At 34.1% G+C, this 16,320-nt stretch overlaps 1 protein-coding gene across 2 annotated transcripts in view; it reads left to right on the top strand.

The window, feature by feature from the left end:
- Nucleotides 1-16,320, top strand: part of PTEN (phosphatase and tensin homolog) — an 81,831-nt gene that overhangs the window by 34,381 nt on the left and 31,130 nt on the right. Inside the window, exon 3 of one of the 2 annotated variants that reach the window (XM_081075096.1) lies at nt 11,504-11,548. The exons of the other annotated variant lie outside the window; for it this stretch is intronic. Within the exon in view, the coding sequence (XP_080931222.1) occupies nt 11,504-11,548 (45 nt within the window). The remainder of the gene's footprint in view (nt 1-11,503; nt 11,549-16,320) is intronic. 2 annotated transcript variants of the gene reach the window in all.

Genomic DNA, 16,320 nt, shown 5'->3' with positions numbered 1-16,320 from the left:
ATTCTTAGCAATGGAGTTGCTGGGACCAGATTGTCTGGTTTAAAACTTTTACTCTCCAAAATGGTATTTTATAGTCTCACCAACATGCGAGAGAGTATTATTCCTCTCTCACAACCTTGGCAAACTGAATATTATCAAACTTAAACTTTTTGCAATTTGTTGTAATTTGATTTTTGATTGCATTCCTTTAATTGCAGATTATGCAACTTTGTGATATTTGTTGTCCTTATATATTTTTTCTATGGTTTGCAGGTGTGTACTGATCCTATCTTCGATTTTATTCTTTTCGTTTTTTTCTTTAGTGATTTTTGAGAACTCTTTGAAAAATAAGGAAATTAGTGGTACTCTTTTTTCAGACAGGTTTATAATGCCCTGCATCTCTTGACGTTTCAATTATATGACTACAGGATTCATTCAGATGAAGCAGTGATAAAGAGCTTGGTGGATTATCTCTGTTTTGAATTATTGATTGCTTACTATCTGCTTTACTAAGATGTGTAATCACGGAAATCACGGAAGGTTTTTCCATTGATAGCTATTTGTTGAGAAATATTCTTTATAAAACAGCCCTGCTTAAATCTAGCAAATTAGAAAACGCTTTTAATCCAGAGAAATGTCATGCATTCACACTCGTAGTTACTGAATCAGAGCAGCATTCCTCCTGGACAGAGAAAATGGAAGTGAAAAGGGAGTTTAGGAGTTTCTGCTTTATTTCTGCCTCTAGCATTTATACAGCTGTCTAACTTGTGGAATTCTGCCTTATTTATAGTTCTTTTGGGTCTAAACATTTCCCCCCACTCAAGCCTTTTCTCTTGTCTTTACCACTTTTATGTTCCTTTATGTGCACTACTCTTTTATATTCATCTGTGATTATTTCCTCTTTTACCCTGGTTGTTTATACCTTTTAAAGCTGAAGTTTGTGGGTAAATTCTCTGCAGCTACGTTGACTGTTCTTGGATAATTTTTGTTTTTCCTCTTTTGTGGATTATTTGTAATTGTTCGTACAGAATTTTGGTTTGTAAAGCCTCTGTAGTCTTTCCTTTTTGATTTTTGAGTTATGAATTCATTGCCTGTTATTTAAATGAAGCTTTTGAAATCCGTTTTACTGATCTGTATCATATCTAACTATGCCAGTATTTCCTCCCTTGTCTGACGTGAACTCTAAAATTATATGAACACTTTCTCCCTGTTTCCTGGCATTTCCACTCAAACTTGTTCTTCATTCTTAGTTAGAAATATGTTTAGAGTTGTAGTTCCCTTCTTTATTAATTTACTGATAAAAGAAAATTAAACAAGCATATCAGAATTTGTTAGAAAACTGCATATTGTTACAAATATTTTTTCAGTAGATAATTTGACAGTTGTGAAGTCCTAGTTATTATTGTGTCTTTCCTTTGTTTCAATTTTATGCTCTTTTTATTTCTCTTCTCATTCCAATAGAATGCTCTTTTATTCTATTTTCCAGTAGAAATATACTTGTTTTTACTACCTTACTAAGAGGCATATGTATCCTGTTCCAGTGGATTTTTTCATACCTATATATAATATCTTTTAGACTTACCCTAACCCTAGCCTCTAGCCACATGTAGCTATTTATGTTTAAATTAATTAAAATAAAATAAGTTTACTCATTCATTTTTATTTGTACTAGTCACATTTCAAATGCTCAATAGTTACTGTGTTGGACAGCGCAGATACAGAACATTTTCATCATTATGGAAAGTTCTGTTGGACAGTGTGTTCTTCTAGACAGTGCCATTTTGCTTTTCATTTAAAAAAGTTCTCATTTCTGAGGATGATGTGCTACGTCTGCTATCTCTGGTATTAATCAAAAGAAACTTGAGATTTCTTTTGAGATGGGTTGCATTTTACAAATTGATAGTTATAATCATATTGCTCCTAAATAAACTTTATTAAGGTATAATTTATATGCAGTAAAATGTACCCTTTGTAAGTGGACAGTTCAGTGAGTTTTGACATATATGTATATATATCCATATAAACATCACCACAATCAAGACTTAGAACATTTCTGTTACCATAAAAAGTTTCCTCTTTATCCTTTGTAATTAATCAGTCCCCAACCCTGGTTCCAGGCAATGTCTAAATCTGCTTTCTCTCACTGCGGATAAGTTTTGCCTATACTAGAATTTCATATAAATGCAATCATATAGTATATACTCTTCTGTGTCTGGCTTCTTTCTCTTAGTATAATCTTTTTGAATTTCATCCCTGTTGTTGCTGTATCAGTAGTTTTTTATTGCTGAGTAGTATTCCATTGTATGCATGTGATATAATTTATCCATTTACCATGGACATTTGGATTGTTTTCAGTTTGGATCTGTAATGAACAGAGTTGCTATCAGCATTGCTGTACAAGGCTTTTGTGGACACGTATTTTCATTTCTGTTGGTTAAATACCTATGAGTAGAATTGCTGGGTCATAGGATGTAGGCCAGTGGAACAGAGTAGAGATTCCAGAAGTACTCGATAATTTACTGGGAAGTGATACTCTTATTAGCAAATGATACAGAAACAACTGGATGTTGATATGAAAAATAAACTGAACTTTGACTTATACTTCTCATAATAGACAAAAGTTAACTTAAAATGGGTTGTAGATAAAAACATAAAAGTAAAATGTAAAAACTATGAAATTTCTAGTTAAAAACACTGAAGACAATCTTTATGACCTTTGGTTTAGTCAAAATTTCTTAGTACATGCAAAATTAACCACATAAGAAAAAAATTGACAAATTGGACTTCGTCAACATTTAAAACTTCTGTTCTTTGAAAGACACCATTAACAAAATAAAAAGGCAACCATAGTCTGGGAGAAATATTCACAATGCATATGTCTGACAAAGGACTTGAATTTCACACAGTATAGAGATGCTCTATTCATGAGACAACCCCATAAAGGGCAAAAGATGTGAACAGAAGCTTTACAAAAGAAGATATATAAATGATCGGTATGCATATGAAAATATATTCAAAATCAGTCATCAGGGAAATGAAAATGAAAACTATGAGATGCTATTTCATATTTGTTGGGATGGCTGAAGCTTAAAGGACTATAGGGTTGGCAAGGAACTCTAACCCATGTTGGTAAAAGCACAAAATGATACAACTTCTTTGAAGAAATGTTTGGTAGTTTCTTACTCATTTTCATTAGCCTTCTCTATTTTTTTTTTTTTTTTTTTTTAGTGAGTTACAGGTTACTTCCTCCACTGTTTCTTTTTCCTCTAGCTTAATACCTGTTTAAAGAGAGTAGATTTGCTTTAGTACTGGGGATCACAATCTGTGAGCAGAATTTAATAATAAGCTCTTATTTTTGCTTTTCTATTTAACTTGAATAAAGTAGGAGAAAGTAGTACTGTGCAGTTAAAGAGCTAAAAGTACATTTGCAACCAGCTACTACTTACTTTCCTTATACTGAATATATGATTGATTTTAATTCTGACAACCTGAAGATGACGAGAAGATGGTTAAGGACTAGAATGTTTGGGACTTGAATGTCTTAATGGAATTAAGGCAGAGGTAAATTGAGTACTAAAAAGTAAAACAATCCAATTTCACGGAGAAGTAAGCAGGCAACTATAGGTATATTATGGTTCTAAGAGCAAATGTTGATTTAATGTGAATATAGCAGAGGAAATAAATGTGGTTAACAAACAGTGAGTTAGCTACAGAAAAATGTAGCAGATAAGTAATTATTTTGCTGTTTTGTTTTCAGATGTCATTTTTCTTTTTTACCTATTTTCAGATTAGTAGGAGCTGTCCAATGTTCTTAGGCTGTTTTCTGAATTGGAAATCTTAAAAGAGGGTTTGCTGCTGGTTTCTGTCAAGCTGCCAGGAATACTTGTTCTGACTATTAGTTGTCAGTACTTTGAGTTTTCGTACCACTGTGTCTGCAGTAGTGCTTGTCACACAGCAGGTGCTCAATAAATGTTCGTTAGATGAATTGTTATCAATTCCCCAAGCACTTTAAAAGGATATAATCCTCTAATAATATAAACTTTAGTATCGGTATGTACTGACACCAAGCAAAGACAAACTAATTCACCTTTAAGAAATATGGTGACTTTTTAATCCAGTAGAATATATTTACTTTGTCTTCATAAAGCCTTTCGGTGGAAAGAAGGCATGGCTAGCTATTGGAATGTGGAAAAGGCATGGCGGAAAGGGAAAGGAAGCCTTAGTCAGTGAACTTAAGATATTTTTGGCAAGACCATCCCACTTGTGGAGGTGGAAACATCAGAATGTCAGTCTTTTAAAAATTGCTTCATTTTACTAACTTCTGTTAGATTCCCCATTTAATCAGGAGAATTCTGATTTCACTTCTCTGAGGTCTGTTTCTTTGAGGTGAGATATTGAACTAGTCATAAAGATGGGAATAATTTAGTTCTTGTGGCAGTTGAGTGTTTCAAGTAAATTAATATAATGCCGTTATGATCATTATGGTATTTATAAATCAATCATATGATGTTTGAATTTGTCCCTGAAAAAAGTAATACAACTCAGTATGCTGACAGGCTCATATCTGAAGAGGTAGAGGACCCTGAACCACCACAGTAACTTCACCACAGTAATTACTGAATTTCTGAGGCCTTGTCAGGGTCAGTGTAAAGTTTATCTTGCAACCCAGACTCTTTCTCCTCTATTGGAGTGAGTTCAGTAGTGTGGTATTAATGTATAGAAAAGCCAGATTGAGTTTTGCATTTGATTTATGTAATCTTGCTTCTTCAGAGTTGAATACTGCATAGTATATTAATTTGCCAGTATAGTGCTCCAACTTGTATAGCAAGTATATGTAAACATATGTACTATATTTCATGATGAAATATAACGAAGGTCAATTTTGAAGTTGCTTTATAATCACTGACTTTCTTAGTTGGAGCATTTAATCCATTTATATTTAATATAATTATTGATATATTTTAAGTCTATCTATGTTTACTTGTCATATATTTATTCATTCACTCTCATTTTCTCTCATTCTTCTTTCCCTTTCTTCTTTGAAGTTAATAGAATATTTTTAAGTATTCCATTTTAATTCTTCTATTGAATTTTTAGCTGTACCTCTCTGTGTGTGTGTGTGTGTGTGTGTGTGTGTGTGTGTGTGACTGAGTGTGTGAATCAAGGATTCAGATAGGCATGGTAGAGATGGCTTGTCTCTGCTCCACCATGTCTGGAGCTTTAGTTGGAAAGACTCACTGAGTATAGATGAGTTAGCAAGTTGAGCAAGTTGGGGGCTGAATCATCTGAAGGTGTTTTCACTCACATGTCTGGTCAGTGCTGACTATTGTCTGGTGCTTCATTTGGGTTGTTGGTCAGAGCCCCTAGACTTGGCCTTTCTGAGTGGTCGCTCTACGCAGGCTCTTTTAGACTTCTTCTAGCATGGTAACTTGGTGCCAAGAAGGAAGATCCAGAGTCCAAGGTGAAAGTGCATGGCATCTTTATCATCTAGCCTTACAAATCACTTAATGTCACTTCTGCCATGCTTTGTTAGTGGAGGCAATCACAACGGCGTGCCTAAGTTCAAGGGGAAGGAACCACGGACTCCACCACTTGATGGGTGAACTCTTAAGGTTATGTTGTATGAAGAGTATGTGGCATAGGAGACGCAGTCATTCTTGGAAAATACAATCTGCCACATCTTTCTTAGGCAGTCACCTCACCAATCTTCTGTTAAGAATACGTGGTAGATTTTTCTTTTCAGATATTGTACTTTTAAGACCTAGAATTTCTGTCTTTTATAGTTTCTGTATCCTTTGAAAAGCTGAGACTTTTTAACTTTTCACTTACTGTAATCATTTTCCTTTACATTCTTGTATATTTATAGTAGCTGCTTTAAAGTCTACGACTGCTAATTCTAACATTTGGTTCATCTTGGAGTTGGTTTCTATCAACTGCTTTTTTTCCCCTTGGTCATGGGTCATGTTTTTCTGCTTTGCATGTCTACTAAATTGTAATTGTATGTTGAATGTTGTGGATGACATGTTGTAGGGAGTCGGGATTGTTACTCTAAGGGTTCTGGATTGTTACTGAATTTTATTTCAAAAGTCATTTAAATTAATGGTTTATCGTCTGGTATTGTCAGGCTTGGTTTTCTTTTTTAAGGCAGTCTTATTTCAGTTTTGTCTTTTGTCTTAGGGCATGGTCCCTCTAAGGTGTAGCCTTTCTGGGGTCTCAGCTAAATACTGGGGTTCTCAGTGAAATCTCTCCATTCTGGCTGGGCCAGAACTCCTCCGTATTGTGCTACCTCAGGTGTCATCTCCGTTATGCTTTCAGATCCTGCACATACGCAGCCAAACAGTTGGCGAAGGACCTGAGGTGAATTTTCATACAGACTTCTGATACCCTCTTTCTGTTCCCTTTTTTCTGCTACCCAGTTCTACAACATCTGGCTTCCTTAGCACCTCAGAACTCCAGTTTCTGCCTATTTACCTCAGTGAAACCTTTGTTCCATTCGTTCCAGTTCCTTCTGCTGTGTCAGAAAAGAGCCTCCAAGCTGAAAGCAAGGCAATCTTTGGTGTTACATTTTGTTTCTCTTAAGCATCATAAGCCTGTGATGCCTTTTGTTCAGTGCCCCAAAATGGTTGCTTCATACATTTGGATAAAATGTAAAAACTGGAGAGTTTCACAGTTGTTTATAACAAGAAGAAAATGCTTGTACCAAGAGGAAAATACTCTGTAATGTTCAAAAGTGTATAAATGCTACTGTCAGAAAAATTTTAAGATGGCCCCTTTAGGTTGAAGACTAATACAGTAAAAGATTTTTAGAACAAAGTTACTTAAGGCCTATTAGAAATAGGACTTTAATCTGGTTACAATCAGTTTGCTATTACATAATAATTTATAATATTCAAATATTACTTTTATTGAATTTTACCCATAAATTTGTCTTACTTTTCTCTATAAATGGCAACTAGAGTGAACGATAAAAAGAATGAACTATTAATACATGTAAAAACATGGAAAAATCTGAAAAACATTCCATTAAGTAAAAAAAGCCACTCTCAAAAGAATACATATTATACGATGACACTTAGATGACATTCAAGGCCAAACTAATCTGGTAATATTCGTAGCTACCTGGGAGTTTAGCGCTGTTGGACTGCAAATGGTCATGAGGAATTTTCTGGAATGGTGGAAGTATTCTTTGTCTTGATGGCGGTGGTTGTTACAAAACTCAATAGAATTGTACATTTAAGATACGTGTATTTCATTGTATGTAAAGTTTACCTCAGTTTAAAGGAAAGTCTAAAAGTACAAATTGAAAAAGGTACAGGAATGTAGAAGATTAAGAGAGTAAAAGAGACAGGAATGAACGGTTGGTTGTGTGACATCCCACTTTTTCCTGTAGTATGTTTATAGTTCCGTAGATGTCTTCTTAACAGAATCAGTGTGGTTGGTTGACGTAGTTAGTTAAAACTAAGACTCAACTTTCTGTTGAGATGGTGGAGTACGTAAATGCTGTGCTCCCACAACCGCATCAAAATTACAGCAGAACTACAGAATAGGCATCAGTGACAGCCACCTGAAGACTAGCTGAACAAAAGTTCTATCAGTAAGGACATACAGGAGAAGCCATGTTGAGTGAGAATGGAGGGGCAGAGATATAGGACAGGCAGGCATCACACCACAGAATGGCCGTTAAAAATCGGGAGGGATATCTTGGCTAAGGAGGATCCCCATGAGGAGTGAGGGGTCCCAGCCCCTACCAGACTCTCCAGCCCAGGGTTCCAGTGTCTGAAAGAGAAGTCCTCCTAACTTCTGGCTGTGAAACTAGCAGAGATTGTGGCTGAGTGAGAGGTAGGGCTGTTGAAATCCCAGGCTTTCCTCTTAAAACGGCCTGTGCGTGGATTTACTTGCTGATGGACTCACTTGCTCTGAGCTCCAGCGCAGTTCAGAAGAGACATACGAGAAGGAACTGAATTGTCTGGCTGCAGGGTGAGGGATGGGGATGGGCAGCTTTCTCCCAGACAGAAGTGCTGGCAGAAGCCATTGTTTCTCTGTTGAGCCCTCCCCGCACCCATACGTAAGCTGCCCACAAGAGACCCACTTCAGATTGAAAGACACACACAGACTGAAAAGTAAAGAAATGGAAAAAGATATTTTATGAAAATGGAAACCAAAAAAAAGGCTGGGGTAGCAATATTTATATTAGACAAAATTAGTCTTTAAAACAAAGGCTATAACGAGATAAAGAGGGACCCAGCAATTCTACTTCTGGATGTTTATTTAAAGGAACCCAAAACCTAATTCTAAAAGACATAAGCATTCCTATGTTAATTGCAACATTATTTACAATAGCCAAGATATGGCAGCAACCTGGGTGTCCATCAGTGGATGAATGGTTAAGGAAGAGGTGATACGTACTCATATATACAAAGGAATATTATTGAGCCATAAACAAGAATGAAATCTTTACATTTGCAACAATATGGATGGATTTAGAGAGTATATTCTAAGTGAAATAAGTCAGACAGAAAAAGACAAATTCCATATGGTTTCACTTATGTGTGGAATCTAAAAAAAAAAAAGAACAAAACAGAAACAAACTCATAGATACAGACAACATTTTGATGGTTGTCAGATGGGGGAATGGGGTTAGGGCAGATGGGTGAAGAAGCAGAAGGGATTAGATGTGCAAATTGCCAGTTATACAAACAGTCACAGAGATGTAAAGCATGGTAAGGAATATAGTTGATAATATTGTAATAACTACCCTGTTTCCCCAAAAATAAGACCTAGCCGGATAATCAGCTATAATGTCTTTTGGAGTGAAAATTAATAAAAGACCCAGTATTATAATATATTATGTAAGACCCAGTCTGATTTTACTATAAATTTTTACTATATTAATTTTTGCTCCAAAAGACGCATTAGAGCTGATTGTTCGGCTAGGTCTTATTTTCGGGGAAACATGGTACATATGGTCTCAGATGGATACTAGACTTATTGGGGTGATTATTTTGTAAGTTATATAAATGTCTAATCACTATATGGTACACCTGAAACTAATACAATATTGTATGTCAACTGTAATTGAAAAAATATGTTTTTAATTAAAATAAATTTAAAAAATAAAAGTCACAAAGTGACACATACCTTAAATATTTACCTTAAAAAAAAAAGAGTTGTACACATGAAATGTTAGAATCAAATAGTTCTTCACAGTTTGTTAACAGCCACCACCACAATAAAGTATAATAGTTACTTTGTTTCCTTCTGCCCTTTGGCAAGAATTCTTAATTTTTTTTTATACTATATACCTCTTTGACAGCCTGAAGCTTATGAACCCCTTAGAGTGATTTTAAATCCATAATGTCAAATTCATAGGATTACAAATACATTAGTTTTGATTATAGTAGTTATGCTAATGTTTAAAAACCAAATATCTGATATAATAATATAGTTATTAACACAGTAAATAAAAAAAGTTTTGGCAGGTCTAATGACTTAAATTTGAAGTGTTGATTGTAAATAATATTTTTATATCTGCAACAACTGCAGTATGACAAAAATATTTCAATTAGTGACAAAGTTACAAGTACTGCTTATGTTATTACTGTGTAACATAAGTTGTTCATATCCAAGTTTATGGACTCTTTTTTCCCCCTACCTCAACCACACACATAGTTTCAGTTTTCCTTTCTATTCTCTCTCTTTTCCAATAGTTATATGTATTGCAATTTTGGTTATGTCAATATTGGGTTTTTGTGTGATTATGACTAGATAAATGCCATTCACAATTAAGTAACATGGTATGTTATGACTGATTTTTTTCCTGCACATTTTGTTTTTCCTGGAGTTACAAATCATTCCCTCCTTCCCCGTCCCCTTTTTAATTTTAGTTTCTACGTTAACTTTAATTCATCCCTAAACTTGCCCCCAGTTGTATAAACCTCCCAACATATTTGAGCATATTTGTTATATCAATTTTATTTTCTCCAGGAGTCTTCTCGTCTCCCCTAATGTGGATTAGTTGTGCTCTAGGCTTGCTGTATGGTTGTCTGTGTGAGGTGTTCCTTAACCATCATTCTGGGATTCTCTTTTCCCTTCTCATGAGTTGGATTCTTCAGTTCCTTGGAACTCGTTATTATCTTTCATCGTTTCCCACCCTTGTGGTGGAGCACATCTTTTAGTAACTCTCTGACAGAGAATATATGGGAAGCAAAATTATTTGAAACTTTGCTTATTTAAAAATGCCTTTATTATATATTCACATTTGATTTATACTCTCTCTTGATATGGAATAATTTTCCCTCAAAGTCAGAAAGTTTTGCCTAATTGTTTTCTAGCTGCTAGTAACCATTAAGAAGGGTGATGTCATTATGATTCCAGACTCTTTTTATGAAACCTGTTTCCTCTCAGGCAGCTTCTAGGGTTTTATGTTTATCTCTTCAGTATTCAGAAATTTTACTAAGATATGTATGCCTTTATTTGGGCCTATTTTTATTTTTGCTGGCTACTCATTCTGTCCTTTCAGTTTGGAAAGTCATGTCGTTCAGTTTTGGCAATTTTTCTTGAATTTTCTTCTGTGTTTTCTGTTCTTTTCTCTGGAATTTCTATTCATATGTTGAACCTCTTGGACTTTAAATCTTTTAATTCTTGCCTTCTATTTTCCATTTGTCTTTTTATTCTGTTTATTCATTTTCTCAGCCTTATACTTTTCTAACTCCTTTAATTACCTACCTCATAGGATTAAATAAATTTATGTAACATAAAGTACTTAAAATAGTGCTGGCATATAGTAAGTGCCGGTGTTAGCTGTAATTGTCGTTTTTGTTTAATTTCTTAACTAATTGTTTTGAGGGAGAAATCTTTGGTCTTGATTCTTTGACTTATTAGCTGTATTACCTTGGGCAAGTCCTGTAATTTCTTCGATACCTACCTCCTTCATCTGTAAAATGTGAATAAGCTCCACCTCTCAGATGTTTTTGAGTGTCAATTGAGAATATTTATGTGAAAATGCATAATAAACTTTGTACAGAGTTAATAGTTACTACTTAGATCTTTCAAATATCACAAGTTTTTAGTTTGAAAGAAAATAATGACTGCCTTTTCAGAGTTATTTTTAAGATTATTTGATTGCATGTCATTTTCTCACAAATCTGTATGAGCTCCTAGGTGAACTTTAGCTAAATGCTAATGCTGCCTTTTAAAGAAGTTATTTCTTAACACTCGACCTCATTATGTTAGGCTGAAGAGAGAAGATTATGAAAGTATCCATCCTATGAAAAGCTCTGTCTTTACTTCAGATTGTATAAATCTGTGTAATGTAATAATTATTTAAGAATGACCTGATTACTAGTTTAAACCCATGGAGAGAATATTTATTGGAGTTTTTTTTTTAATTATTTTTCTTAAATGGTATTTGAGATTAGGAAAAACAGATTCTGTCTTTTGGTTTTTCTCAATAGTATTAATGTAATTTCAAATGTTAGCTCATTTTTGTTAATGGTGGCTTTTTGTTTGTTTGTTTTGTTTTAAGGTTTTTGGATTCAAAGCATAAAAACCATTACAAGATATACAATCTGTAAGTATGTTTTCTTATTTGTATGCTTCCAAATACATCTAAAATAACTATTAAGTGAAAGTTATTTCCTTGTTAGAATGAGGTAGAGTTAAAGATATATTTGAACAGAACTGCCTTCCCAAAACAATTAGTTCAAGAAATCTGACTGAGAGCATTGTTAGGTCATTTAGAAAGTGTAGTGATGAGGTAAAACAATGTTGGCATAGATTCATGTTACTTTGATCGGCCTTAACTGACTTGGCATCTAGCCCATGTTTGAGCCCATAACCATGTGGTAACTTGAAGTGTAATTCACAGTAGAGCTTCTGTGAAAGCATTAATGACATCTTCCATGGAGGTATGCTCCAGAATGGATATAATTTTGTTTACTCTGTGTCTCTGGGTCAATTGATTGAAACAGCTATTAGGGCAGTCTCTAACTGTATATAACATGAATAAGTTAACTAAAGTTGTTGAATTGGGTGGTTTCCCTTGTCTGGGACAGAGATATAAGGATTGCCTGATTTATGCAGCTTGCCACTTTTATGTTTAAACTTCTATTTTTTTAGTTTGTCTTTGTGAGTAGAGATGTGAAAAGGAAAAAAGGGACAAAAGAAAGGTGGAAAGAGAATATTTAACCATTTTTGAAGACAATTTTTCTTTCCCCAAATATAGACCATTTTATAATTTTTAGAAAATAATATGTAAAATGTGTTATTTTTCTACCTAGCTTTTATTTTACTATGTGATACCCATAAATTATGCAACAGGAAAAAATTTAATCTATATTTATTTATACTAATTCATTTACAATTTCTATAGTTTATCAAATGTAAGGTTTCTTTTCTACGTTCAATGGTAATTTAAATCTTTACCAAAAAAGTTTGAAAGATTCTCTGTGCTTTAGTGGCTTGTGAGATGTTGCTTTTTTATCTTTCATTTGGTGATCTTTCTGTTCTGATAAGACCTCAGAAGATCTGAGAGTGAAGTAGTCACTAATACTTTTTCTCCTAGTGAATTTCCTCAGATTCATAAAGAAGGAAACATTTATCACGTGCTTGCCACATACATGTTAGACATTATAAAACATGTCGGTACAGAGGTGAATAAGATGTACTTCTAGTACTCAGGTAATTTGTAGTGTAATACGAGAGGTAAACAAGGTATTGTAGAAGAAATAACTCATGTCTAGAACAGAACTAGTAATGGTACCCCAAAGGGAAGATTTCACCAAAAAAAAAACATGTTTGAGCTGGGATGAAAAGAATCAGTAAAATCAGGTATAGCAGGAGGGGGAAAGGGCATTGCAGGCAGAGAATGGCATATAAGAAGCTTGTTGGTATAACAGTGTTTAGAATATGGCAAATAATTCATTATGGTCAGATTATGGTGTGTGTGTGTGTGTGTGTGTGTGTGTGTGTGTGTGTGTGTGTGCACTTGCTGTGGTAGAAATAGATAGCAAGATGTAAGAAAGTAAAAGGTTCTGTAGAAACTTAAGGATAGGTAGGCCCCAGTTTACAAATGACCTATACACATATCTTCCTCTTTTCCCGATTTACTTCTACAACAAGCCTTGTTTTAGATGCCAGAGTGTTTCTGTGGAGGAAAATAAAAACCACAAAGCAACTGGATTTAGAAGTTAAGTTTTAAAAAAAAAAAGGACAAGAACTGTCAGTGGGTTACTTTAGGCTTAGATTCTCAGGATTAGGCATTTAGAGAGTCCCAGAAGGAAGGTAGAAAGATACTAAAGACAAATTCTGCCTCTTTCAAAGTTTTATTCGCTTTTAATGTTATATCTAGAGAAAGGGAAGGAAATGCTTTTCATTCCTGTATGCAGAGGCTTCCTGCTTACAGAATTTAGGACTTACGCTTGTACTGTCAGTTCTGTTGGGCACTTATGTTAGTTATTATGGTTCAAGTTGGTGTTGGGAACTAGTCTGGGAACTTGACTGACTGTTTGTTTTGTATTTCCAAATGTTGGACTCCCAAGTTAATGAACTGTCTTGTTATTAGTTGAGAGTAGCTTTTGGTCCGTATATTTTAACTCCCATTCTCTATTCCATTTAATGGAATCATAGACTTTCAGAACTGGAAAGTACCTGAAAGAGATCATTTAGTCCAACCTTCTCATTTTACAGATGGGGAATCTGAGGCCTAGAGAAGTTAAGTGAGTTGAACAAGGTCACACAGGTACATATGGTAGCAGACCATCCACTGTTTATGACAATTTTACTTTTTTGGGGTTTTTGTTTATTCATTTGTTTTTTTTAACCTCCACAAATTTTACTTCAGAAATTTGTAGAACTACCAGGTTGTAGCGTATTTTGATTTCTGATGTCACTTTTCAATCTTCTTCACCTTTCTACCCATTTATATTTCTGGCTCTGGGTAAGTGAGTCTGGCAAGAAGCAGATGTTTCTATTTTATTTCTTTCATTTTTAGGATATTAATTACATGTGATATAGATATTTGAAAACATAATAAATTGAAAGATCTTAAAATATTTGCATTAAACATACCTCTATTTAATAGTTTAATATTAAACTTTTTGTGGCAGTTATGACATGTGGATGAAGAAGAGTTCTCAATGTAGACTTTCTAATAATTGACTGAATCTGTTTTGTCTCAATCAGGCATTCAATAAGCTATTTTAAGAAAGGACAGAATTAGCTCATCATTAACAAATTCAGGTATACTAGTACTTAGTAAATTAGTTTTGTGCAAGTGTGTGTATTTTATTTTTGTAGTTCCTCTGTATAATCTGTACTCTGGTGGAGATAAGTGGAGGAGTGGAGTATAGAGGGAATAAAGGCATAATACAGTTTTTGCCTTTGAGGAACTTTTTTTACTGGATACTGTATTTTTGTTTATGGATACTGTATTTTATTGTCTATTCTATTTGACATACAACTTTCCACCATTTTGTTGGAAAAATTTAGCTGTTAATTTTTATCTATTAAGTTTTCTTTTGTGAGATAGGGGTAGCTTCATTGAAGAGAATAAAGAAGAGACCTACATGCCTAGCTGATTCCATGGCAAGTCTCACTTTACTACTGGAAGCTTTTCCTATTTATCTATCTCTTTCTTCACTCTCTGTCTATTACATAAAAACTCTCTCTTTCAATGCCTCTTCATTTCTCTTGTCTCATATAAGCCAATATGAGGTGATGATTAAGAAAATATCTTTTGAGTTTTAGTTATAAAGAAGTATAAATGGTTACTTCTATCTAACACTTGTCTTAGTCAAATCCTACTTGCTGTTATTTATGCATCTTCATTTTTGGTTTATTGAGAGACTTAATAACAGTGCAAAAAAGTTACAAGTAACTGTGTGCATACAGTTATCGGAGAAGGTTTTAATTAAGTTGAGGGTCTTTATTCTTACCCCACCAACCCATCCCTGGTCACTTTTATCACTGCCAGTCCTGGGATATGTTCTCACATACTCTCTATCCATACCTGTAGAGATTTGCATCACTTTTTTATGTTTTTCATTATCACTGTTTGTCGGTTCTATCCTCCCAAATATTGCTCTTATAAGAAGGCTGGCTTTGGTTAAATCTTGTTTTGCTTTTGTTTTTAAAACTGTTTTCGATTTTTTTTATTGTAAGTGACATTATGGAGCAGTACTAGAAAAAGTTTGAGTTTTGTGATTAGAGATACTGAGCTTGATTCCTGGTTCTTCCATTTACATATTGTGGTTTGGAGCAAGTTGTTTAGTGCTCTTCTAAATCTTAGCTTTTTCATATGTGAAATGAAGATAATATTAACTATTATGTGGTTATGAAGATGAATCAAAAACATGGAAACTCGTTTGTAAGGTGTGTGCATCTAGTACGCATTTAATAGCTCATTATTTCCACTTTCTCCATTTCTTCCTCTTAACAGTAATATTTGAGAATCAGTGTACAAAGGTAGTCTTAAGCACTGTTTGTCAAAGCATACATTTTGAGCTCCTGAGAAAGCATGAGAATTTCAGAGAACTGAATCTGCATGAATCTCAACGTTTATTTTTTGTTGTGCTGTCGATGAGATCAGCTTCTTAGAATTGTTTCCTAGCCTATATCTCCCCTCTTACCTCCTATGCTCTATCTTTACATGGTTCTTTATAAAATACTTCATTATAGAATCTTCATAAAGAAATGACCATATCACTTCTTTAATTTGTACTAAAGAAAGTACAAAATGACTTATTTTCTTGGTCAGTAAGTCTACCTATCATGTTTTTTTATATGAGTATGAAATTATTTAGCAGGGATGCGCATATGTGCATATGTGATTATTGAATAAATTTTCCTTCGAGCAAAACTCAGTATACTCAATTATAATATGCTAAAATGGGAAAGCTTTGTTTTGAGCAGTAATACAAAAGTTGTTTATTTCAGGTCTGACCAGTTAGAAACTAGCGAATTGCAGTTTGTTTATAATTAGTTCAACCTTCATGTGGATGTGGATTTAAAATTGTTTAAAGTAGAGGAACTGTACAGAGATTTGCAGGATTTCTAAACATAAAATATAGGTCCCCAATCACTAAATTTGAAACTTCTGGGTCCAGTTGTTTCAGCATTCAGAATTTTTCTATTGTCAGAAAGACAACATGGAAGCGTATACTTTGTATTATAACACCCCAGTGGGGTTTAGAACAGTACCTAGAATTTCAGTTTGACTCTTCATTTTAAGTGTATTAATGAAGTACTACATACAGTCTCATGTACTCAGATTAGGTTCTGCTGCAATTGAGTTTGCCATAAATGTAAGAAAAAATGTTGGCTGTTTCAAACTTTGGGGATTTT

Source organism: Rhinolophus hipposideros, assembly GCF_964194185.1.
Source record: "Rhinolophus hipposideros genome assembly, chromosome: 15".
Classification (NCBI taxonomy): Eukaryota; Metazoa; Chordata; class Mammalia; order Chiroptera; family Rhinolophidae; genus Rhinolophus; species Rhinolophus hipposideros.
Note: the sequence above shows the minus strand (reverse complement) of the source record. Positions and strands in the feature narration are given on the sequence as shown.